Below are 25,005 nucleotides of genomic sequence, written 5' to 3' on the forward strand. Positions count from 1 at the left end.
TTTTTTAGCTGTGATATATTTTCACATACGGAAAAAATTTATTAAAAATTATTTTTTTTTATATATACATATGTAGCCATAAATTATACATTTTTAAGTTTTGAAAACCAGTTTAGTTTTTCTTTGGAAAAGTTTTTGAAACAAATTTTTTAATTAATGCCATAAATTATATATTTTTATGTTTTGAAAAGTTTAAAAAAAATAATAATTTTCTTTGAATAAGTTTTTGAAAATTTTTCTTGAGAAAATTTGAAAAAAATATTTTTTTCGATTTTATTTTTGAAAAAGAGTTTTTAACAATATATTTTTTTAATTCCTTGCCAAAAATATATTATTTTTGAAAGTAAGTAAAACTCAAATTGTTCGATAGCATATCTTTAATAAAATTTTCCTTTTTTGTAACCTGTTACATGAGAGATTTTATAACATTAAGGTTTTGACTTTAAACTAGTTTTTAATTGCATTTTGTAACTAAATATGCATATGTATTTATATATAACTCCATACACACATATGCATATATAGAATAAAAACATTTTTTAATATTTATTGCAAAATGTACACACGTTAATTGCACGAAAATAACTCACGATAAGTTGTTCTCAAAACGTACTGAGTTTATAAGAGTATATAGCAAAAGTATTAAATTTTTTGTTTATATGTAATTATACAATTATTATTATTATTAGTTTCAATTAAAATTATTAAACTCTGGCAGCGTGTGAAAAAATAATTTAACATTAGTATGCAGTATAAATTAGGAAATAAAAAATAATAAATAAAATAAAAATAATAATAATAAATAAAATAAAAATAATAATAATAAATAAAATAAAAATAATAATAAAAAATAAAATCAAAATTAAAATAATAAATAAGATAAAAATTCTTAAATCAATAAAATTAAATTAAATTAAACAAAATTAAAAAAAATATAAATAAAATAATTAAATTAATATAAAAAACATTGAAAACACTAATAAATATTATAAAATTACAAAAAAAAAAATAAACGTAGAAGTTAAAAACAATGAGAAAATTAATAAAAAAAAAATTTACAAAGCATCATAATTAAAAAAAAAAAACAACAACTATACCAAAAAAAATACTCTGGAAAAAACATGGTAAAAAACATTATAGAAAATAAAATAATATAAAAAATAATAGAATGAAATTAAATCAAAACAAATTAAAAAAATTTAAATAACAATAATTTAAAATTATTAAAAAAAATATTAAAAGCATTTAAAAAACTACAAATTTATTATGAATAAAATAACAAAAATAACTTTTTTTTATTTGAAAAATAAAATAAAATTATAAAACACGTTTCACATGACTGCCAGAGTAGGTCGGTTAAGGTATTAAATAATTTCTGTTTCATATTTTTATTTTATAATAATATTATATTTTATTAATTTTTCAATAAATATTTTTTATAACGTTCTTTTTTATATTATAAATATTTTTTTGTTATATATTTTTTATATATATTTTTAATATACAAAGCATTTGTAGCTTGTTTGCTTTACTCTTTTGGCTTCTTTCTTAATTTTAGAAAATTTTGCTTGATATAATTTTAATATAAAATTTTTCTTAAATTGAAAATTATTAATTCTACTTATTTTAATTTATTTTTTTTTTATAACTACATTAATTTTTACTTACACTATTAAAAATATGTAAATAAATTCTTTTTATGTTTATTTTTTGCACTTAATATAATTTAAATGTTTGATTTTTTTATGTTTTTTAATTTCGCTCATATTTATATACTAAGTACGCACTATTTGGGATTAAAAATCGCACAACTCACTGGCAATTAAAGGAGCTTATATAGAAGTATGCGTAATATGTTTATAACTATTTTTTAAATATGCTACAGACCGTTAAATAAATGTTATAAATATTAAAAATAAAAATTAAATTTTGTTCTGAAAAAGTTGTAGCTTATAACTTTAAAACTTTTTGCGTAGATGCAATAAGTTAATAATGCTCTACAGACTTTATTTTAAATTGTTTCCCTTTATTACTATTTATTTATATTTATTTTTCGAAGGTATGAAAATTTTCTACAATAACTTAGCGCTACATTACTTATTTCAGTGCGTAAAATTGGTACTATATATATTTTTGTTACACCATAATATTTACAATTTAATAATAAATGTCTGAAACTGTGTATTTTGCATACAATAAATATTTTAACATCTTCATATTAATAAAGTGCGAAGTCTCAACAACATTTTAAAAAAAAGTTAATTTTAATATATATTTTTTTTATTTACTGTACAATTAAAAAATGTATGTGAAATATTTTTGTACAAAGAAGATGAGCCACCACCATTTATGCTTGTATTTACATATGTATGCAAGTACGTGCTTTTTTTTATACTAAAGATTGAAAAGTAAAAATATTTGCAACTTGAAGACAGCCAATCATTTGGCATTTACAAAACCTTACTGTCATCACGAAATTATTGAAGTACTGCTGTCCTTATGCATATTTTACATGATCTTTAAGTCAGCTGGCAAACGGAACTGCGCTCATTTCAATCCGACATTTCAGCGCTTGTGCTCAATTGCCACCGACGTCTCTTTCAGTTGAGATAAACTTCTTCGACTTGCTCGCCATCGCATTCCTGCTGATCCTGCACCTCCTGCAGCTGTTGCAAGTGGTGCTCCTCTACTTCCTCTTCGTCGTCATATTCGAGCAACTCCTCTTCGTGCGTCTGCTGCGACTGCCCATTGCCGCTGTGATGCTCTATGACGATCTGCTGATGTTGTTGCTGTTGATATTCATCTTGATCCTGCAAGTCCAAGGGATCTAGCACTGTTGTTGTATTTTGCTGTTGCTGCTGCTGGTGTTGTTGCAATTGTCGATGCGTTAACAGCTGATGATGTTGGTGTGTTTGCTGCTGTTCAATTAATTCGTGTTGTTGCTGCTGATGTTGTTGGTGTTGCTGTTGCTGGTGATGATGCAAATCGCTGTGCGCCGTCGTCGTGAAGACAAGCGGCGGCGGCGAACTGCTGCTCACATGATGATGATGTTGTTGTTGCTGTTGTTGATGTTCTACCGTTTCCGTGGCAATGCTATGATTTCGTACAATATGACCGGCGGTCGATTTACCAGAACGCGTCAGTGTGACCGTCACCTCAGAGCCGAGGCCGGCAAATGACACGGGTGTGGCGGTGCTAACATTCGCATGCGTCGCTGCCGCCGCTCTAGCATGGAGGATTTTGCGCGTGGTGGTTGTGGTCGCGACACCACCGCTGTTCGCTGTGGCGCTGCTAACCGTGTGCGCTTGCGTTTGCGTATTGGGCGATGTGGCTGCCGATGCACTGGGCGACACATAGTTGATGAGCAGCACACGTTCACCGGTGGTTGTTTGTGCTGCATGGCCGCGCAATATGCGCGTACGATGTGTGCCGCTGCCGGATGCGATCGGTTGGGCGCCAGTGGCAGCTGCGGCTATGGCGGCGAGGCCGCTAGAACCGCTGCTCTGCTGTTGATGGTGTTGCTGCTGCTGTTGTTGGGCACGGCTGAGGCGTGTGGTGCTCACCACACTGCCGCTAATCGTGTTGTTGCTGTTGCCGGTGCTATTGCCGCTGCCGCCACCACTGCTCCCGCCTATCACGCCTATCCCGCCTCCTCCACTACCGCTGATCATATCGTTGGCTCATCATTACGTATTATTACCGCCTTTCAAAATGAAAACTTTCTTTACCAAAATGTTCTTATTGTTACCCTAGTTTGTTATATTATTTTTTATTATTAATTGATGTTTTTTTTTTGGTTTTGGTAGTTCATTGTTAGATGTGGTTGTATGCAAACATGTAATTGATTCATTTTATTGATTTTTTTGTTTTGTTTTTTTGTTAAATTTGGTGAGATACGAGGCAGCCACAGTAAAAAAGAAAGAGAAGATAAGAATAAAATGCAAAGTTAATGAGATTAATGTTATATTCGGATGAGAAGTACATATGCAATAATTAGTCACGAGTTTTTAATAATATATTGCAGCATATAAATGCTTCACCAATGACGCGAGAAATAACTTTTGGTATATGCTGTTCAATAAGTTATCAGTAGATTAGTTACAAGATCGATGGAGAGTGCATGTGATTGCCCTATAATATGCCTAAATGAAAGTAAAACTATGTAAACTGTACTTTTTGAGGTTATCTAAATAACCTAGAATATTATATAGTCTGAAATGTAAATTTTATAGCAAATAATTCTGGAAAATATGGCCGATGAGCAATAATTTATATGAATGAGCATCAATTCATTCAACTCACCCTCACTTAAGCATATATTATTTAAATACAATACAACCCTAAAAATATATATACGGTTTATACCAGAAGTTGTTGCGACTTCAGTGTTAGCAATTGAAATCAACAAGAGAAAGTCCAAACTATTAAAAAAAATCAAAATTAATTAAAAAAATTAAAATTAATTAAAAAAAAATTAAAATTAATTAAAAAAAAATTAAAATTAATTAAAAAATATTAAAATTAATTTAAAAAAATTAAAATTAATTAAAAAAAATTAAAAAAATTAACAAAACATTTAAATTAATGAAAAATTAAAATTAATAAAAAATATTAAAATGTTAAAAAAAAATTTAAATAAAAAACAAAAAAAAATAAAAAATTAAAACACACAAATTAATAAAAAAATATATAAATAAATCCAAATATTGTTAAATTAGTCGCTTTTTGGTCACAAAACTAAATTTGTGTACATTTTCTACACGCCAATTTATTTCCAAAATTTTCAAGGATAACTTGCAAAAAAAAGTCGTGGAAAGCGTTGTGAAACGATGGATGTACATATACATATGTATTTGCAAAGGTAAAATTTTTGATTGTTTTTTTTTTTTGGTTCTTTGGAATCGGTACACTATATGTATTATCATACAATCCGATATTCTTCTTAGAACATAACAACATAACCGCACTGCGATACCTGTGGCTGAAATATTTTGTAAATTCTTTGTTTTGAGCTTATTTACATAATGTTTAGTGCAAGCCCCACGCACTGCACGACCGTATACATATACACATACAGATATGGAAACTAAAAACTATTAAAAAAGCACCAAAACTCATACAAAGGTATTGCCGTTAAGCATGCGCTTATTGCAAGCATTACTTCATACATACAAGTACATAAAAATACGGCAGGCAATATTAATTACAGACAGTTAAGCCAAATACAATTATTACAAATCAAACACACACACATATTAGCATACTTATAGTAAGAAAAGTATATTAACGAAAACCAACGCCGCCAAAAAGTATATTGTACACAAAAAAGGAAATATAAGTAACAAAAGCAAGATATACACATAAATCAAAATAACATACATACATACATACATAAAATAAAGCATAAAATTAAACACAAATGTACAAAAACTAAGCAATGTAGTAAGATGAAGTAGGATTTGGCAGGGTTCATTGAAAAAAATTAAATTCAAAAATTAGTATTTTTTGTTGCTTTCAAAAATTGTTTTTTTTTTTATTTTTAATTCATAATTTGCTAACCAAAACAAAGAAATCAAATTAATAATTACAAGCTAATGACTAAATAAAATTATAAGAATAAGTAAGAAAAATAGGTGTAGATAGTAACTGTAGGCTTTTTAATGCTGTGCAAAGTTTATGCTTCTATGGGCAGAGAGTAATTTCAGTTTTTTAGGCGTAAATATTGCAAAATTTAAAAACAATATAGATTTTTGGAATAAGCATGTTTTATGGAATTTATAAATTGTTTTTAAAGAAAATTTTTATTAAATAATTTTTTTTTTAATTTTTATTAAAAATTTTCTTAATAATTTTTATTAATATTAATTTTTTGATTAATCTGTTTTTTGTTGATTTGAATTTTTAACGTATTTATACGGAAAATTTTTATTTAATAATTGCTTTTTAACAAAATTTATATCGACATTTTTTTTTAGGAATTTTTTTTCAAGAAAAGTGGTTTTAAAGAATATTTTTATTAAATATTTTTTATTTTATTTTTATTAAAAATTTTCTTTAAAACCATTTTTCAAAATTTTTACTTTTTTGTTTAATTTATTTATTAATATTAATTTTTTGATTGATATAAATTTTTTACAAATTTTATTTTTTTATTTATATTGAAATATAAAATATATTGATTAAAATTTTTATTATTTTTTGTATTTTTTTTTAAGAATTTTTTTGTTTAAATTTTTTAAGGGATTTCTTTTATTTTTTTTGGAATTATTTTAAGAAAATTTTAATCAAAATATTTTTTTAGTAAAAATTATAAATTAATATATAATTTTATTTTAAATGAAAAATTAATTTCACGTCTTACTAACCAATTTAATTTTGTATAAATAATATTAACCGAATTATCCAACCGTTTTTGGAAACTAAACCTTCGAAGCATAAACCTTGCACAGCTTTGAACGTAAATTGTAAACTTCTATATCATATTTTCATAATTTGTTTGTATGCACTAAATTTTACAAAATAAAAATAATATATAAATGTATTTTCTTTTTTTTTTGTTTTTGTTTCTTTTTTTTTTTGTTCAAAAATTCTAACAGTGTTGTGTGTACTAAACCATTGTTCATAACCATAATCAATATATAATAATAAGTAATTTTTAAGTAAACAACCGTTATATGGTTGCAATAAATAAAAACTAAAATTAGTTTTAAATTTAAATATGTGGTAGATAATAAGCGAAAATTTAAAGAAAATAAACGTTTTTTATTTCAATTTACGCACTATTTTTGGGAAATAAAAAATTAAAGTAAGAGTTTTTTGAATTTAAAGTAATAGTTTTTTGAATTTAAAGTAAACTTTTTTAATTTAAAATATTAGTTTTTTAAATTCAAAATAATAGTTTTTTAAATTGAAATTAATATTTTTCTCTAAGTAGAAGGTTTTGAGTACTTAGTACCAACTTAATGCTACTTACAACCATTTCATTTTGTAAGATTTCTATATTACAAATACCAACTAAATATTATATGTTTAAATTTAAAGGTTAAAGCAAACGAATGTTGTCAAAGCTAAGTTGTTCCATTATAATAACAGTTATCTATATGTATATATACGTGTATATCGTCAACTCAAATGCAAAATAACGAAACATCACTTTTCATAAGTTTACAGGCGAGGGTAAAACGATTTAATAGAAACCACTCATATTGAAAAAAAACTGAGCTTTGGTTATAAAAGAGTTATCTATAAGTTATATATTGGTTATCTTTTTTGGCTATAAAATGGTTATCTATAACTTATATATTGGTTACCTATTGGTTATATCTGACAGCGGCAGCTGTAAATTTTACGCCACACATATATATGATGTAGTGCATCGTAAGTAATAAAAAAATAATAATTTTTTTTTGGTGATAGGCTGTTTTGCATTTTAGTTGACGATATAGCATAAAATTACTTTAAAAAGTTATTGAATGCACGCAAAAATATAGTAGCACAGGAAAATAAGGCAGCAAAATTTAGTAGAGTGCAATAACTTTGGATTTTCTTCACCTTTTCTACTTTAAGTATTTTTTTAGCGCAAAAATTGCTTATTTCTTACAAATATATATATATATGCGGAAGTTGCAACAGCTTGGGGTAGCACACGCGCGCACTAATTATATAACTGCAGCTATTGTATAAATGTATTAGTTTATAATATTTAAAGTTTTCTAGTTAATTTGGTAATATTCATGTACATCATGTACATAATGTACTCATGTGTTTTTGGCTTGGGATTGTGGTTTTTTGTGTCTGTTAAATTTTGTATGTGTTTGTATGTTTAAATATGCTTGCGGTCACTTTCTAGCGTCGGTATAATAAGTAAGCTGTTCTAGGGCCTGATTTTGTTGCAGTTATTTGACACTGGTTGTGTGTTTGCATATTGCTTTTGTATTGTTTGGTGTATAAAATATTTTGCTTTTATTTCCAAAATTTATTTCTAAAAGCCCCGCTAGAAATAACACTTATGCAGCGGCGCATCCTTCTGCTGCTTAACATCATCATCTTCTTCAACATCATCATCAATATCCAACCATCTTACAACTGTGAATGAGTTTGAAATTCATTCATATTCACCTGATTAATATTGCCCAGTATTTGATGGCCTTGCAGCGTTTGCACCTGCGCAATGGACAACGATGTTGTGCCGTCTGTATTTTCGGTTTGTGTTACGATTTGTCCGCCCGTTTGTTGTTGCTGCTGCTGTCCACCACCCGTTGTCGTGGCCGTTGTTATATTACCCGATTGATCGATGATTTGATGATGTTGTATTTGCTGTTGCTGCTGTGTCGTGGCCTGTTGCACCTGCACTTGTTGTACCTGCTGTTGTTGTTGCTGCTGTTGCTGGCCACCACCAGCGCCGGTCGTGGTGGTCACTGTCATGGTTTGTTGTCCTTGATTCTGCGCGTCCGGATCCTTTTTCACCTGTACCGTATGTAATGTGTGTAGCGATTGTACCGATTGCACCTGCGGTATGGTGCTAACTGCTGTCGTGATCGTTGAAGTGCCAGCTGCATTGCTGGTGCCAGCGCCGGTGCTTGTGGTTATAACTTTTTTGCCCGTTGGTGCTGGTTATGGAGGGGAAATAATTTTTATGAATTAGTTGCTCTCAAGGAAATATAGAAGGGGGTGTAATTAAATGCGGCGTTATTTAGCGCGGACGACAGAGATAGACAACGATGTGGGGTACAAAAAAAAAAAAATGGACTGACATAGATTTTCAGGTGCAAAACACAAAAACAACTAGTATGGCAAAAATTTCCAGCTTCTGGATGCTATTGAGATTTGTTGGCATTTCTATTATAAAATTATCCAAAACTTAAGGTTATCTCGCGCTTTTGTAACAACTTGCACTATCAGTGATGGTTGCACGGGTTTTTGTTTCTTTTTGGTCATTAATATTGACAATTTTTAGCTAAAAACCCGGTCCAGCTATAAACTACCAGTTTTACAATAAATGCTGCAGTTTAACAGGAATGCCTTCTAGGTGTTGCGAACTTCGTGGCAAACTTAATATTCCATGTTCAGGATATAAAAAAATATTTCATGCTTTAAGCAAAGAGCTTTACAAATTTCATTAATCTATAAGTTACAATATTTAATTAAGTTGTGTTCAAACTATGCAAATACAAGTATTTTCTCTGTGTCAACAATAAAAAGTCCATAACGCACATTTCCTCGAGAGCAACGTTGTGTACAACTGAAAAAGTCTAACTACAGAATTAAATTAAAATTAAATTAATAATAAAAAATAAACTCAAGGCGTGTTGTATATTTTTTGTTAACAATTATTTCCACTTTATTTAGCGCATAACTTTATGTATGTAAGTATGTATGTATATATTTTGGAAAAATCGCCTTTTTTAATAAATTTAAAAAAAATATAAAGCAAATCCTTAGATATATATTAAAAATTAACATCAAATAATATATTGTCGTTTAAATAAATTATAGTTTGTGTTTATACAAAAAAAACTGTTAAGGAAACAGAGCGTTAGATTGAACTTTTTATTGCTATTTTTTTGTTTCATGTTAGAAAATACTGCATATTAACGTAGAGTATGTATGTATATTTTTATTTGAAACAAAATAAATTTGCGCAAAGCGTTTATGCTTAATGATACTGCCGCTTTATGACTAACCATTCGATATTTATCTGAGTAACCGTTATTGTTGTGTTGTACATAACAATGATATGAGCATACAGCTGTACAATGTCATTTGTTAACTTGTTGAGAAAGCCTTGAGAAGCGTGGGGAATGCATAATTAAACCAACACTATTATTAATTTTTTCTTTACAAATCTTACTTATGTACGCGAAACGACCTTAATCATATTCAAATCAAATTTAAACAGCTTAATGCCTATTTACTGCTAATTTTATCATTTATCAATTTTTGTGTGCTTTACGAGCCGAACACTTCTTCGCTGACAAAATGTATAACATTTTGTAAGGACGTACCACTGCTGGTCGTAGCGGTATTCGGTTGTTCCTGCTTTAGCGTGGTCATGTGCGTAACGGTCGCACCGCCCGCACTATTGCCATGCGTTACAATTATGGGTGCATTCGAGGATGTTGCAGCAACTGTGGTGACATTGCCAGCAACGGTTTGATAACTATCGCCCGTCGTCGCTGTTATTTCACTCACATTTGACGCTATAACGCTATCTGTCTCTGCCGTCGTGTTTAATTCCGTGTCATTACCACCAGACTTACTTTTCTTTTCCTTCTTTACGCCGGGTTTGGCGAAATGCCGTAATTCCAAATGGCGACGCAAGTTACGTGACTGTCGGATGACTGCATAGCATATGGGACAGGTGGCCGGTTGTTCCGATTGTGAGCGTGAACGGGATTCTGTAATGGAAGTAACGAAACATTAGCATTTTATTAATCATAATTAAAATCTAAAGATAACGGTAGTTAAAAACAAGGAAAAACGTTTATATCGTTATGTCTATAATAGCCTTTCGAAAAAAAACAATAAAAAACTTGATTTGGATCGGTCAGTTTGTATTGCAGCTTATGCTAAAGAGGTCTGATCTGAGCAAATTGTTCGGATATTATAATAATGATTTGAATAATAATATATTTATGATAAATTTCGCGAAGATATATCGTCAAATAAAAAAAATTTTGATACAAGGACTTAATATTGATCGGTCAGTTCGTATGGCAGCTATTTGGTATAGTAGTCTGATTCGAACAATACGTTAGTAGACTAAAGCTTTGCTTTGAACAATAATGTATGCCAAATTTCGTGAAGATGAATTGTCAAATAAAAGAGTTTTCCATGCAAGAACTTGATTTTGATCGGTCAGTTTGTATGACAGCTATAAGCTATAGTGGTCGATATCAACGGTACCGACAATAGAGTCGGGTTTCGAGGAAAAAAGAACGAGTGCAATATTTCAGAACGATGTCTCAAAAACTGAGGGTCTAATTCATGTATCTCAGACAGATGAGAATAGCTTAATGGATTATTGGATCCCCAACGTTTCCTTCTGGGTACTACAAACGTCGTTGCAAACATAATATACCCTGTTCAGGCCCAAACGCCTTTTCTTATTCATGGTGAAATTGGATTTACTCACCACTCTTGGTGCGTTTAACTGTTTTCGTGCTGCTTGCTGGTGTTGTGCCGCCGGTGCTAACATCGCTAGTATTAACTGTTGATATCGGTGTTACATTCGGGTCCATGGTCACAATCGTCTCTACCTTGCCCACTTCACTCTTGATGTGCGGTGTCGAAGTTATTATCTGTGTCTCGTTGCCATTTTCAATGCTTTGTTGTTGTACCTGTATTTGTTGCTGTTGTTGCTGCTGCTGTTGTTGTTGCTGTTGTGTAGCTTGATGTACGACAGTAGTAGTGGTCGGTGCAGTAATGATCGTTTCCATACCCTCAACTTTAGCAACTTTTGGAGCGGACGCTGTAGAAATAAAAAGAAAGTTTGACATTGAAGCATAAGGTGAAACCAATTCTTTACATTTGCAATATGTATATTAACGCTAAGGACCAAAACTTGTCTAAACGTAGTTCAGAAGCCTACCAGATTAACCTAACCTAACATTATATGTATAGTAAGACAAAAAGCTGACTTACGTGACATCTTCTTAACACGTGGCTTGCGCTTGCGTGCGGGCAAGAATTGTTGAATAACATCCTTAGGCGATTCAGCGGTCACAATGGTCTGTTGTTGTCCGGCGGCGTTAGTGTGGGTAGTCGTTTGCAAGATCTGGCCAGCTTGGTGTATATCATCGACGACATGTGCATGTACGGTTTGTTGTGGTGCGGTAGCAATGGTGGCAATCAGTGGGTCTTGGTCCTAAAAATAAACGCAAAATAAAGTCATCAACACACATCCATAATTAATACAAAAGGTTGCCACAAAATCGTTAAACACTTACATGGTGTTGTTGTGGTATCATATGCTGTAGTTGTATTGAATGTGTGGTGTAGTCATCTTTCGTAACGGTTTGCGGTGCCAGGCCCTGTATATTCAGACACTGTGCGGCCTGCAATAGCGACGGCAATTGTGCGTGATCGACACTTACTTCGCCGCGATAAACAAACTCCAACAACGCTTCCAGGTCGTTGGCATTGACGCCGGCCAACATCACTACCGGATGCTTGCATGGCGTATTCTAAAACAAAAAAAAAAAAGAGAGAAGAAAAATAAAATAGCATTTCAAAGTGTTGATAAAAGGAGGTTATGAAGTGAAGGTGTGTGTATTTGTTGGCGGCACAGCTGAGTTGATTTACATAAAAACGTAAACAGAGAAATTGCCAGGCAAGTTGGCTAAATGACCGGCACTGCGTCTCATCTGTGGCTTGTCTATTTTAGCTCACCGTGCTGCAATGTCTCATATCCATACACCGCCCGCGCTCCCTCATTTTACTCGCGCTCTTTATGCTCTTTCACGCGCTAACAATTGCGCACACATGTGTACACCACAGAAAACTCGTTTACGGACCCGCTGGCGGTCGTCAAAGACTTTCCCATTTAATCTTTATTTACTCAGAAGTATCTTTTTAGATGCCAGCATTATGCCTGCTCACCGGCGCTTCAAAAATGCTTGCCTGCTGCTATGTCGCAGCTCCTGCTCTACTCGGGCACACTCACAAGTGCGGCCACAGTAACTGTCATCATGAATTGCTCAACAAACGTTAAATAATTTCTTCAATGGAACGCTGAGCGTAAAGTCATTTTAGGGAGAAATTCATCGAATTAGCGAACGCGTTGCTCAGTGCAATGTTTGAAAATCCGGTGAAATCAACGAGTTTGCTCGGCAAATTGTTAGTCGACTGTTATTGTAAATTTGTGCGCCATGCCTTGGCTACTTTCTCATCTGCCGGACAAAAAGCGGCTATTGAAATTGTTTGTTTGGAAAGTTTGATAAATCAACAGTGTTTATAGAGTTTTTTTTTTAAGAAAAAAAAAAAATTTTATAATATGCAAATGAAAAAAAAATCTATATTAATCAGAAGCAAGATTTTATATTGCCGCCAAAAAAAGTAAGACATTTTTTAGTCAATTGGAAAACGTTTGCACACGTGTATTGGGTCCAAGGAGGGGATTACTTTGAGAGGGACGACATAGATTTTGAAGAATAAATATGGAATTTTAAAATTATGAACAAAGTCTTACTATTTTTTACTCAAAGTAGTACATTAATTTTTGATTCTAAGAAATTTAAAGAGTACAACTCAATAAAATGAAAATCAAAGTTAGCTACATAAACATACAAATACTAGCACAGCACAGGGTTGAAGACTTTTTAAACAACACGCAATGGCACCTATCTAAATCGATCAGTCTAACCAAGAGTTTGTTTACATTTGCTCACCTTTCTTTCAACACACTTTGGCCCCACTAAATACGTAGTATGTATGGAATTGATATTTTCTCTCAGCTTGACGCTGTTTATACCAGCAATTTTCGGTTACCAAAGTAATGATATTTAGCTATTTAACCAAATACAGAATCTTCAGCTCTGCCGACAATCTCTGAGCGTATGAGCGCGCTCCATTTTAAAACTCACAATTCAAATACGAATATAGTTTGAGTTGTTTGGTCAATATTTTATCAGTATATCGACCTGACCCGATAATAAAATATAACCATGCGACGCGTGGAGAAAGTAGAGCGCATTGTTAGCACTGCTCATATCACTACTAACAAGACATTTCTTTTCTGTTTATTCTCAGAGCTCACTTAGAATGGGAGGACTTTTGTGTTGAGGGTTGCAAGCCTCATACGGAGGTGGTACTCATAGTAGAGATGCACACATATGTATGTACATAATTTGTTTTGATGCTGTTTAACGCTCACCCTACAACACCTTTATTGTCAATTGGAGCATATTTTAATACTCAGCGCAATACGGTGAATACAAATTAACTAAATTGGCAGAGCGGTACGAAGTGTCTGCACGCAGGAAATCACTTGTTTTATCCGATAACACAGTGAGTTCTTATTGAACGTTTTGTTTTGACAAGTGACAGTCATTGCCGGTCTCTATATTTTACACCTGTCTGCCTCAGAACTCTTGATTTTTTATGCTCTACTGCAAAGTGGCTATAACGGAGAATAAATCTAAATGAGAGTTGGAAATAGTTGCATATTCTTCAAAACTGTTAAAGTGTTTGCTCGTGTTTTTAAAACTATGAAAGTTGTATGTAAATACTATTTATAGAGCAGTGTTTTTATATTTTTGTCTGTGACAGAAGCAGCTGATTGAATTTTAATATTTACTTACGGTTAGGGGCTTGCCACTTGGATTTTAAGGCGGGCTGATTTAAATTTTTTCGATTTTTCAAAGCCCATCATAACTTCGTAGTACTGCACCGAACGTTTTGAACGCTATTTCAGTTCATAATTTACGAGGTAACGCTGGAGTTATTTTCAAACAAGTTAATACTTTTATTTAATAAATCAGCCGATTTTTCGCAAAAAATCGCCTTTTTTCCTTTAAGGTGTTCAAAAAAAATAATGATATGTTCCTAATATTCTTTGAGTATGTTGTTGTTATTGTCATAGTGTCAGAGTTGACAGTCCTCGACCCGATAAAAATCCGGGACCGTTCCGGTTACGTAAACCCGACTGTTGTGGGAACGGATTCTTTGAGTTTCATACTTTATGGTAATGTACCGTTGGTTTTAAAGAGATTTTAACTAAGTCGTCAAAGATATCAGAAAAACACAAATAATTCACAAAAAAATAAGAGAAACAAAAAAAAACTTAGTTCAACAATCCGATCCGACATTTTTTAGCTTTGTAAAGCTTTTTTAAATAAGCCTAATGCACTTTAATAATGACTTTGGGCATTTTTAGCTACAAAAAGTAGAACAATATGGCTAGACTACATGTATATTATGTGGATTAACAAAAACAGAAAATAGAAGAAAAAAACAAGCGCAAATATTGTAAAATGATTTTGAAGTGGGAATGCCGCTCAACACAAGATATTCCTACAAATTAATACAAAGAGTTGCCTATATGTATCTAAATATCTGCTTATGCGCCTTGCCGTAAGTAGACATGAGGAGATACATTGGAAGGGGAAATCAACACAAACAAACATAAGCATTTGGACCATGCAATACCCAATATACATATGTACCTAAATGTTTTTGCAATGGAAATTTAACGATTCACCCGAGCGCAACGAAGCACATTGACATGACGCGGCGCAGCACACAAAGCCGAAGCAAACATTGCTGAACAATAAACGAAGCATGCGCAGTATAGAGGAGCATACCCCTGACGGCACTCCGCTCTTCCGCAAGAGTTATTAAATACAAGAGCTACTTATGTGAAGGTTTTGTGCTCTTGTGTATGTGTGTGATGCACTCTTTTGTGCTCTCACTCTGACGCTTAGATTTCAGTGCTAGCAAATTGCGGTCGCTCACCGCTCTCACTCACTCGCAAAACTACTCGATATTCGTGTATATGTATATACACACAGGTAGCGAATGAGTAGTGTGTGAACATTTCGATTGCGTGACTTTTACGACTTCGGCCGCAACGTACCACAATATGAAACAATGTTGAGATACTTTTATATACTTCTAATATATATTGTACACAGATACGTTTTTAAATTTAGAAATTGAAAATATATGTATGTATATGCAGACAGGGTATATAATACATAATTATTTTGGTGAAATTTATTAGTAATTTATAATTAAATTTTTATTGCTCATTCTGATTCTGTTCTGTGTGGGCGGTTTGTGTCCGCTAATTTTATTTTGTCTCATAGTTGCCGGCATAGCACGTTTATGTGCCGCTCTGAGCCGAGTTCGTTGCCAACCGAAATTCGAGACAATCAAATTAATTGCAAGCGAGAATATAAAATGTGAATCTCGTTGAACTTGTTCAAGAGGCAACGATGATGGCGTAATGTTCATGTCACACACAATGCATACGATACTTTCAGAGGGAGATATTTCCTCACTTGCCTCAATTACTAATAGAAATCTTTAAAGGAAATCTCTAAAAATCTGCGTGGTAGAAAATTAAAGTGGTGCTCCGCTACTCATCATCTCCAACACCGTAGACGTTGTTTGACACTCTACGCTGCCTGCCTCTTCCGCCTGTACACAACTCACGCGCACTCTTCAAAGCTATAACATATAATTATAAATGTTGCCTGCTTGCTTTTTGTAGCTATAGAGATATGCACCATGTCGGTTACATTAACCACTTCAAGAAAGACATTGACTGACAAACTCCTCTGCGGAACAAAATCCCTAAAATACGCTCCTCACTTTTCTCTATGTTCAATGCATTGAGATGCATACTAGATTTTGAAGCTCATACAATATAGCAATGTTGCCATGAAAGCGCAGTCATTGTTGCGGCTTAGCCCAAGCAAGGGCAGAGGCCATGCCACCGGTCCTGATGGACAGCAAGTCTCTGGAGCGGTAAAATCTAGCAGCATGTAGAAGAGCGGAGCGCAAATTGCAAGTGATGTGTGCGGGTGAGTGTGCTGCACCGCAACTATTTATGTATGAGTTTAGTTTGTGAGTTTAGTTGAGCATACAGAGAGATTCTTTGAACGCATCATATTGAGACTGAGGCCTAAAATGTATGCCAATTGTCAGATTTAAAAGACATCCACCTAGAATTAACCCATTTGAAAAATTATCTCTGTTTACAAACAAACTGATGCCAATTCATTGCTCTTTCTGTTTACTTTTTCATTTGGTTCGTGGGTTCTTGCGCGAGTGGCCACATAGATCGACAGGTGTAAATATATTTGTTTTTTAAATAATAAATATTATTTTCTTTTAATTTAATTTGGAAAGAAAAGATAGTTTCAGCTAATCATAATAAAAAAAAAAACAATGTTACTCATTATAACTATATTGGACTATGTATATATTTCCCGCATTTTATATGTATACATACATACATATAAAATACTTTTGCGTAATGTATGATGAATCAAGTTATATTTTTAAAAAGAACTTACCTTTAACAGCTCCAACAAAAACGGTGACGCTGCACACAATACGATTTTATGCGCTGGAAAACTGCGCCCGCCAGCAGCTAAAGTGCAGTCCACCAAGTCGTTGTGACAACGTAAGAGTTGAATGGCCGTCACCAGTGACGAGCCATAGTCGCCCCACGTAAGGGAGTAAAGTGAGTTCATTGGCAATGCCATCATCGAGCCAACGTTACAACGGCGTTAAACGTCGTTGTCGCCGGACACTTTGTCAATAAAAAATAAATAAAACGTGAGAAAAATTCTGATATTCCGTGGTCTACCTCCGCTGGTAGCACTCAAGTCCTCAACAATTTCAGCAATCCAATTAGTTATGAATCAAAAACTGTAATTAGAGTAAAAAACGTTTATAAATACTTAAAAAATGTTTTAAAGAAAACTGTGCATAGGACTATATAATGCTACCTAATTATTCATATAGTAATCCTAACAATACCCCACTAATGATAGGCCGAAACCCCACGGATGCGCCCAACATTTGACTAACCCGCATAAAATTTTCCAACATTTTTTCTCTATTACCGCTGAGCTTGTGTTATGTATTTATTTTAATTTTTTCTCATAGTGTTGTTGTTGTATGTGTGGCGTAAACCTGAAAGCACCAAGTGAAATTTCCAAAGGCCTTAATTTTACCTCCGCCGTCCTCACTTGCTTCTCCTTATACAAATAACAGCGGCAATACGCCGTACATCCACATGTCTCACTCGCTCTCATGCGCTCTGCCACGCTCGCTATTGACATGTTGGTAGGGGAAATTCGGACTTGAATTACACACGTAGACGGCGAAATCGTTGCCAACGACTCTCTCACACCCTCCCTGTCGCTCTTATTTAAAAACAGATTTGTTTAAGCAGTGACTACGAGACGACGAACGATCTACCGAAAGACTTCCCTTCTGTCGTCGCTGCCCTGAATGTTTTGCTACTGCGCAATGCTCACGTCAACGCGAAGCACCACCGTACCAAACGTGTGGTTAAAATTCATTCGCTCCGACTCGTAAAAAAACATTCGCGCTGAGCTGTACGACGCACACACACTCACATACGACGTTTGCCAACGTAATCAAGAGTCGAAATGTTAAACTTATGCTCCCCTCATCTAAATTGTTGATTCAGCTTGTTATGTGAATGCGTGTGTATGTATGTGTGTGCTCCCAAATGGGTACGACTGATAGTGATATTTTGTGTGAAAATCAATTTTTGTAAATCCTCAAACGTCGTTCTTAAAGATACATATTTTAATAAAAAATAATCGTAATATCAATTTCTAAATTCGAAGCAAGGCTTCGTCTTTGCTGAAGATAGTAGGTATGTATGTACATATGTGAGTTTGTACGTATATCCTTTCCTCTGCTATTGACGCAAAGCTTTGGGAGGTTTGGAGCCAAAAGCACTCACACTTGGCAGCCACAGTAACCACACGAACAACACTGCACAAGCCATCGGTTAACAAATATTTTTCTCTGTATCACTTTTCTGAATACTCATACGGTCATAGCCACAAGCTGTACAGTTTGCACTACCGCCACGACACGAAATTCCAACTTTTCTCTAATAATGCGAAATTTTTGTTTAATTATTAATAAACCACCACTTTGTGCCCCCCTTTCTTAACATTTCAAAAACTTATCTTAAGTGGGAATACTTTATTTTTTAGCTGGCGTTTTTAAATTCTATAAAAAGGATACAAAACGATTTTTCTAAATTTTACAAGCACATATTCCATTTTTCCCCAATTTTTCATCACATTTTAATACACTCACTTGGTAAATAATAGCACCAAACAAAAAAAAAAAAGAGGAAAACACTTGCGGATTATATCTCTGTTTTTAAAGTTTCCCGCTTTACAAAATCTATGAAAGAATCTTCTGAATTTATTTTTGTTCTCAGAGTGGGCACTAAAATGGATGAAAAATCTCACAGAGCAGTCAGCCAGTCAAAAAACTCTGCTTTTGCTGCTTCTGCTACTGCTTTCACTAATTTTGTTACTCACGACTTCTCGCCAACGTAGAAAATTTCTAACTAAAAATTTGAGTTCGATATTTTGTTGGCCACACTCGCACGCTCCACGATGCTCGGCGCTCGGCGCTCGCCTCATGTCGCTCGGCGTTCATGACAAAGCCGCAACGAAGACGACGAACTTCCCCACCGCTGTCGTTGCGCCGTCGCAGGCAGTCGGCTGTTGACGTTGACAGCAACGGGTAGGATTACCAGCATGCCGCTATAATAAAATAGCGTGTTTTGTGCATTTCAAACGTCAGACTTTTTAAGCTAAATTTTTTGTTTAGCACATAAAGATATAACAATAATAATATATTATTAAAACTGTTTACTTTACGCTACTTGTTTTGTTTGTTATCAATAAACAACAGTTATGCGTTTATGATTTCAAATATATTCATTATAGTTGTAGGTATTTGATATATGTATATTAAAAGGCTTCGTAATTTATTCATAGCTTTGTGACATGGCAACTCTAAAGGCAAATCGCTATCTTGGCCAGTTTAACAATACAAGTTTTTGTCTCTATACGGGGAAAATTACTCGTACTTTGCTGTGCCAGCGCAGCTTGTTGTTTTTGCATTAATTGTGAGTATGCGTTTTGTAAATAGAGCAAGATGGCCGCTCTTCTCAAAGTACAGTTTTCTACCACATATAGTGAGAGCGTTACCAGATAGATAGTTAGATACTTTAGAGAGGAGAAAAACAAATAATTCCAATTAGAATTTAATAGTTCATTGAATTTTCAACGAATGAATAGAAAGGTGCTATATGGGAACATCAATCTTCAAATAGAGATCACTTCGCTCGCAGGCTCTTGTATTTACATACATACATACATAAGTATGTGCATATGAATATAGAAAGGTATTTTTATACTGAAGCGCAGGTTCTGCGAAAGTTCGTAATCGATTTGCTCTTGAACCTTATTAAGTAGGATTTTCCTTCTTACTACATTTACATACATACATATGTGTGTATGTATGTATGTGCGAAAGTAAGTATAACTTCCATTAAGGTTCAAGCCCATTATATAATATCAGCATACGTAAGTTCTTTTTGATAAACTTTTCAAAACTGAAGTGCCAAGCCAGGGAAAGCCATACTTATCTCCAACAGCAGCAGGGAGAAATTCAGCACTGAATATTAATATTCGAAGACAAGCGAAAGGACTGCGTCTCTCAAGAGCATCTAAGTATAAGTATGTACATATGTATGTATATTATTCCCCAAGAGCTCTCACGCACAAGCCCTGTATTTTCCTGGCAGATTATAGCAACTTAGCCTCGTTGTAAGTCTAATGGGTATGCAATCAACCTCTCTAGGAATAAACTCAGACTACTGATCGCATTTCACACTGAAAGTAGAAGAAATATTTAAACAACATGGACCTAGCTTCTTGCGTAAATTGCCGGTTCGACGACAGGGAGCCTGAAACATCAGAACACCTGCTAATTAACTCCACAGCAGTCTGCAGACGCAGGCTTAAGACCCTTGGATCAATGTTTCCATGTAGGGATCACATCGTTTCACTAGCACCCAGCAGAATATTGGACTTTATCAATATGCTGGGACTAGGTGAACATTTGTGATTTAGGAGAGGGCACAATAGACCTAAGGTCATGGTGTATTCCTCGTTTATCAATCAATCAAGTCTAAAGGGTTGTTCTGTTAAGACTCCAAAAACGGTTTTGGAAAAACACTGTACTAATGGTATAACGGTAACTGTAGTAAGTATAAAATTTTCTACATTATAACAAGTATCCATTGAAAATATATTGATATTGAATGGCTGGCAGCACCAAGACTCCACTGCTAGTCGCCAACTTCCACCAATCGTACAAACAACAGCAAAACATATTTGAATACTACCAACAAGCGGGTATGCCAACAAATATACATACAGACATATGTACATACTTTAACATATCTTATGATTATACATTCATACATACATACACTTGTGTGTAGATTTGTATGTAAAACCCGGTGATTGTCGTTTGCCGCTACTAAATGCCAACACTGCTAAAGCTACATAGCTAATCCCGCCAGCAACAACGTGAAGAGGGTAACAAATATCAACCATAACAAGTTGGGGTCTGCTCCAACAAGCTCACCGATTTCTTTTCACAATCAGCTAAACACGTACGCCAAAAACGAATGTTCTGTCTCATTCTCATGTGCGCTCGTGTGCCTCATATTGATGGGCAGTGTGGTGGGGTTATGGGGGCAGGCATAACATACAGGCATACATATGGCGGGCATGGATCGAATTCATTATACACAGCGGTAATTGCTAGTGGCGAGTTCAGTTGAAATGTGGCCTCGAGCGCTTATAAAACATACATACCTACAATGCATGTATATATGTATGTGTATTGTCGCATTTATAAATGGCTGAGGGAATGTACCGCCGTTGGAGACGAAATTTATTTATACAAGTTGCTTTTGAACATGCGAAAAGCTAATGCGAGAGTGGACGAACGAGTATCCATTCGGTGGGCTTAATGAATATGAACGAGAAATGTGTGTATGTATGCATGTGTGTTTGTATATTTTTACACATGCCTGTAGATAAGAAATGAACATATTAAAATAGTGTGTACTAAATGCTTCAAGTATAAACGTTAAACGCATAAATTACCAACAATGCGGATTCAACGGACACACACTCGTCACTAGAAAAGCGTAAAAGCTGCCTAATGCAAAATTAAGGTTATTCAAAGGAAAATATAATCATGAATAATTAAAGTACTTGTTTTTTCCATTATGCATTATTATAAGTAAGCACAAATGGTTCTATTGATACATCTGTATATACATACATATGTATTATATATGTATATGTACATAAGTACATATGTATATATAGTAAATAGGTGCATAATCACAACACAAATGCAACGAGTAGTGGGCACTTAAATTTTTCGAATATAACAAACGAATTAAGACTTTCAAGGCATTGACGCAAGCAGACATATTAACGAGCCACTTCACTGGAGACGGTCTATTGCGCTTTTGCGTGGGTGTCGTGGCTGCGGCTGTATGGCAAAATAAAGCACAAAACCATTTTCGGCTTATTGCAAATGCTTGCAATTAAATTTTCGTAAGGAATTTCACAATTTTCGCTTACAAGCTAATCGTTGCGTCTATTTTACGCACAGTCATGCCACAAACACCTGTTTCCCGCCTTAATCGACCAGTTTAAGGCGTACGCGTTGCGTTGCGTAAATTTAAGATTTATATTAGCCGTAGCGTCGTGCGCTTTGAACCACTACTACTTTGCCACTCAGAAGCCAGAAAATTTCATGGTCCTCAACTGAAAGTGTTTTGTGTGTTTATGGACGACAGCGACAATGCCGAACTCGCACTTGTTGTTATGGGAGCAATATTGGTGCGGAGCGGCCAACTAAGTGACAGAGAGTGGCGGGAATAAATACTACACCAAATGCACAATAATAGAGACAGACCATCTCCGATTTCGTTGTCTGTCTGCCCGACTGCTGGCTGCCGGCTGCCTGCGTGCGCGTCAATTTAAGTCAATCCATAAGACTGAAAATACACAAAAGTCCTATTGACAATGGCGTGTTCTCAAACTCATCTCTAGAGTGCTCCAGCCAGAGCAGGCTGAACAAATGTATGATTCTCCTGCGGCCTCTTGACATCTCAATCAAGAAAGTACTCACCAAAAAAAACACTGTTTTTATTTAGATAAAATAAAGTGGTGAGCAGAGGTGCAAGCGATTTTTTTGTTGTTATTACTTTTACAGTTAAAATCAAAACAGAGAAAAATCTCAAATATGCTTATGAGTGTAATTATGTACAAGAGTGTAAGCGCCATGAATCGGTTACACACGAGTGTACGTATTTAAGCAAACACATAAATAATAATATAAAAAATAATAGTATTTATATGGAGATTACAGAAGAATGCATAAATATATGCAAACATGTATGTATGTAGTACATCTGTACAAATTTCTCGCATCAAAGACAGCTCAGCAACACCCTCGCCTACCCTACAGTAAATAAATTATTAAAAATAATTTAAAATTTTGTTTTTCTAAAATAATCCATACTTGTTGAAATAGAATTAGGCCAGAGGGATTTATATAAACAGTCAGACGCGTGGGTGTTTTTATTTATTATACTGTGGAATCGGTATATTCATGACGAATAGCACTACTGAAACTGTATTTTTAACTTTTTTTACGACAACAGATATTTGAGATTTTTAGTTAAATTTCATTCTACTCCAAGGTCCAATCAAGAAAAAATGTATGAAGAAGATCTAACCAGTGAGATTCCCATACGATCAAAACTGACCCGGACTAACATAAAAAAGGAGCAGTTTTTTAACAGAAACTGTATTTTCAACTATTTTTACAACAAAAGATTTTTAAGATTTTAATATAAATTCCATTCGACCCCAAGGTCAAATAAAAAAAAAAATATATATAAAAAAGTTGAAACTATGAGAGATGACCATCTGATCAAATTTTACCCGGACTGACTTAAAAAATTTTAATAGGGACCAGTGCTTTAACAGAAACTGTATTTTTAACTGTTTTTACAACAACAGATATTTGAGATTCTTAGTTAAATTCCATTCCATTCCAAGGTCCAATTAAACAAATTTATAAAGAAAATGATACTAGTGAGATGAACCTCTGATCAAATTTGACCAGGACTGACATAAAAAATTTTAATAGGGACCAGTGCTTTTGCAAGAATTTGTAACTTGAATTAACTTCTTCAGTGAAAAGACATAACCACATATTTATTATATATTAATAACGGTACTTTTTAGTTGGAAACATTTCAAATGGATCAGTGCCTATTCGAGTAACGATATTCTGAATTATTTCCCATTAAAAAGGTATTAAAATCTTCTCATTTTTATTTTTTCCAGAATTTTCGAAATTTGAACATACAATTTCTAATCTTATACCACTGTACGTCAAGCTATTCACAGCCTAGCGAATGGTTCGCAGATTTTTCACTTCCACAACAAATCTCATTACTGAGAATCGAAGTATTTTAGCACCCGCCTACGTACATAGCAGATAGCACAGACCTATTTATGGCTCTGTCATACTCTTTGTGCTCTAGCCAGAGATAATAAATACAAAGGTATACAAAAGCAACAACAAAGTACTAAAAACAAACATACTAATGTATATATGAAGAGAATAGTCACGAGATTTTCAGCTGAAACTCTGCAAGAAATTTACCCAATCACTTTGAAAATGACATATACAGTTAGGTCGTGCATGTGTAAGCATATACTACGCTCTGCATTCATACATCTCCCTTGAAGTATGCTACGAGTAAAAGAAAAATGAAGTGAAGCAACAATGCAGAAGTCGAAGAGCGAAATACATCAGCCATTGAAGCAAATCATGACCGAAACTCACCCTATCAACTAGATAAATGCAATTACTACCTACAAATACACCAAAAACTGTGCAGGTAGAGTCACTCAGTCACGCTCTGTCCGCTCCTTGTTACTCTGCAAGACGCTTTCTCACGCGCATACCTACATCTCTGCATGCCATAGGTTGTGGTCTGACGTTGGAAAGTGCAGCAAAGGCGGTTAAAAACCAATTTCGACAACAACAACTGATAAAAATGCGCGCATGTTCATCTCAGCACATGTACGCATGTGTGTGCCTGAGCATGTTGGTTTAGGAAATTCTATCTACAATTTGAGTAAATATCGAACGGAGAAATAACGAGAATCTAGACGTTTTTCTAATCTCATTCGAAGCATTGCTGACGCCGCGACTGATCATGCAAGCAATTACCATTGAACATTAAACAAAAACCCACTTGGCAAACGGATGTGCTGATGTGATGTCAGTTGATAATGATGACGTAGTTCGCGGCACTGTGAGGAACGTAGAAAGATGTGACAAACGCTAAACGTGTTGTAAAATTATTCATACATA

The 25,005-nt window shown here is 33.9% G+C and overlaps 1 protein-coding gene across 7 annotated transcripts; it reads right to left on the bottom strand.

Annotated features, from left to right (window-relative positions):
- Positions 1–3,527: 3,527 nt before the first annotated feature.
- LOC109579606 (transcription factor GAGA) lies at positions 3,528–19,202 on the bottom strand. Of its 7 annotated transcripts, none has more exons than XM_049458703.1 (8): positions 18,817–19,080; positions 17,022–17,379; positions 11,949–12,185; positions 11,644–11,866; positions 11,135–11,470; positions 10,260–10,397; positions 8,119–8,609; positions 3,528–3,703 (listed from the first exon to the last, which is right to left on the bottom strand). In XM_049458703.1, the coding sequence occupies exons 2-8, from the start codon at positions 17,214–17,216 to the stop codon at positions 3,668–3,670; spliced, it is 1,656 nt and encodes a 551-aa protein (XP_049314660.1). In that variant the 5' UTR covers positions 17,217–17,379; positions 18,817–19,080; the 3' UTR covers positions 3,528–3,667. The 7 variants fall into 7 exon arrangements, with proteins under 7 accessions (XP_049314660.1, XP_049314656.1, XP_049314655.1 ...); XM_049458699.1 differs by having other exon boundaries at positions 3,543–3,749; positions 19,047–19,202; XM_049458698.1 differs by having other exon boundaries at positions 3,543–3,749.
- Positions 19,203–25,005: the final 5,803 nt, after the last annotated feature.

Source organism: Bactrocera dorsalis, chromosome 5 (assembly GCF_023373825.1).
Source record: "Bactrocera dorsalis isolate Fly_Bdor chromosome 5, ASM2337382v1, whole genome shotgun sequence".
NCBI classification, from domain to species: domain Eukaryota; kingdom Metazoa; phylum Arthropoda; class Insecta; order Diptera; family Tephritidae; genus Bactrocera; species Bactrocera dorsalis.

Bases quoted from the DNA above. Each gene is read 5' to 3' on its own strand.
- LOC109579606 (XM_049458699.1), bottom strand. From the start codon at position 17,216: ATGATGGCATTGCCAATGAACTCACTTTACTCCCTTACGTGGGGCGAC. The intron at 12,186-17,021 runs GTAAGTTCTTTT...TTTTTGTTTTAG, and splicing joins TTTTGTTGGAGCTGTTAAAG to AATACGCCATGCAAGCATCC. The intron at 3,750-8,118 runs GTGAATATGAAT...ATAACAAACTAG, and splicing joins TACTGGGCAATATTAATCAG to GGTAACAATAAGAACATTTT.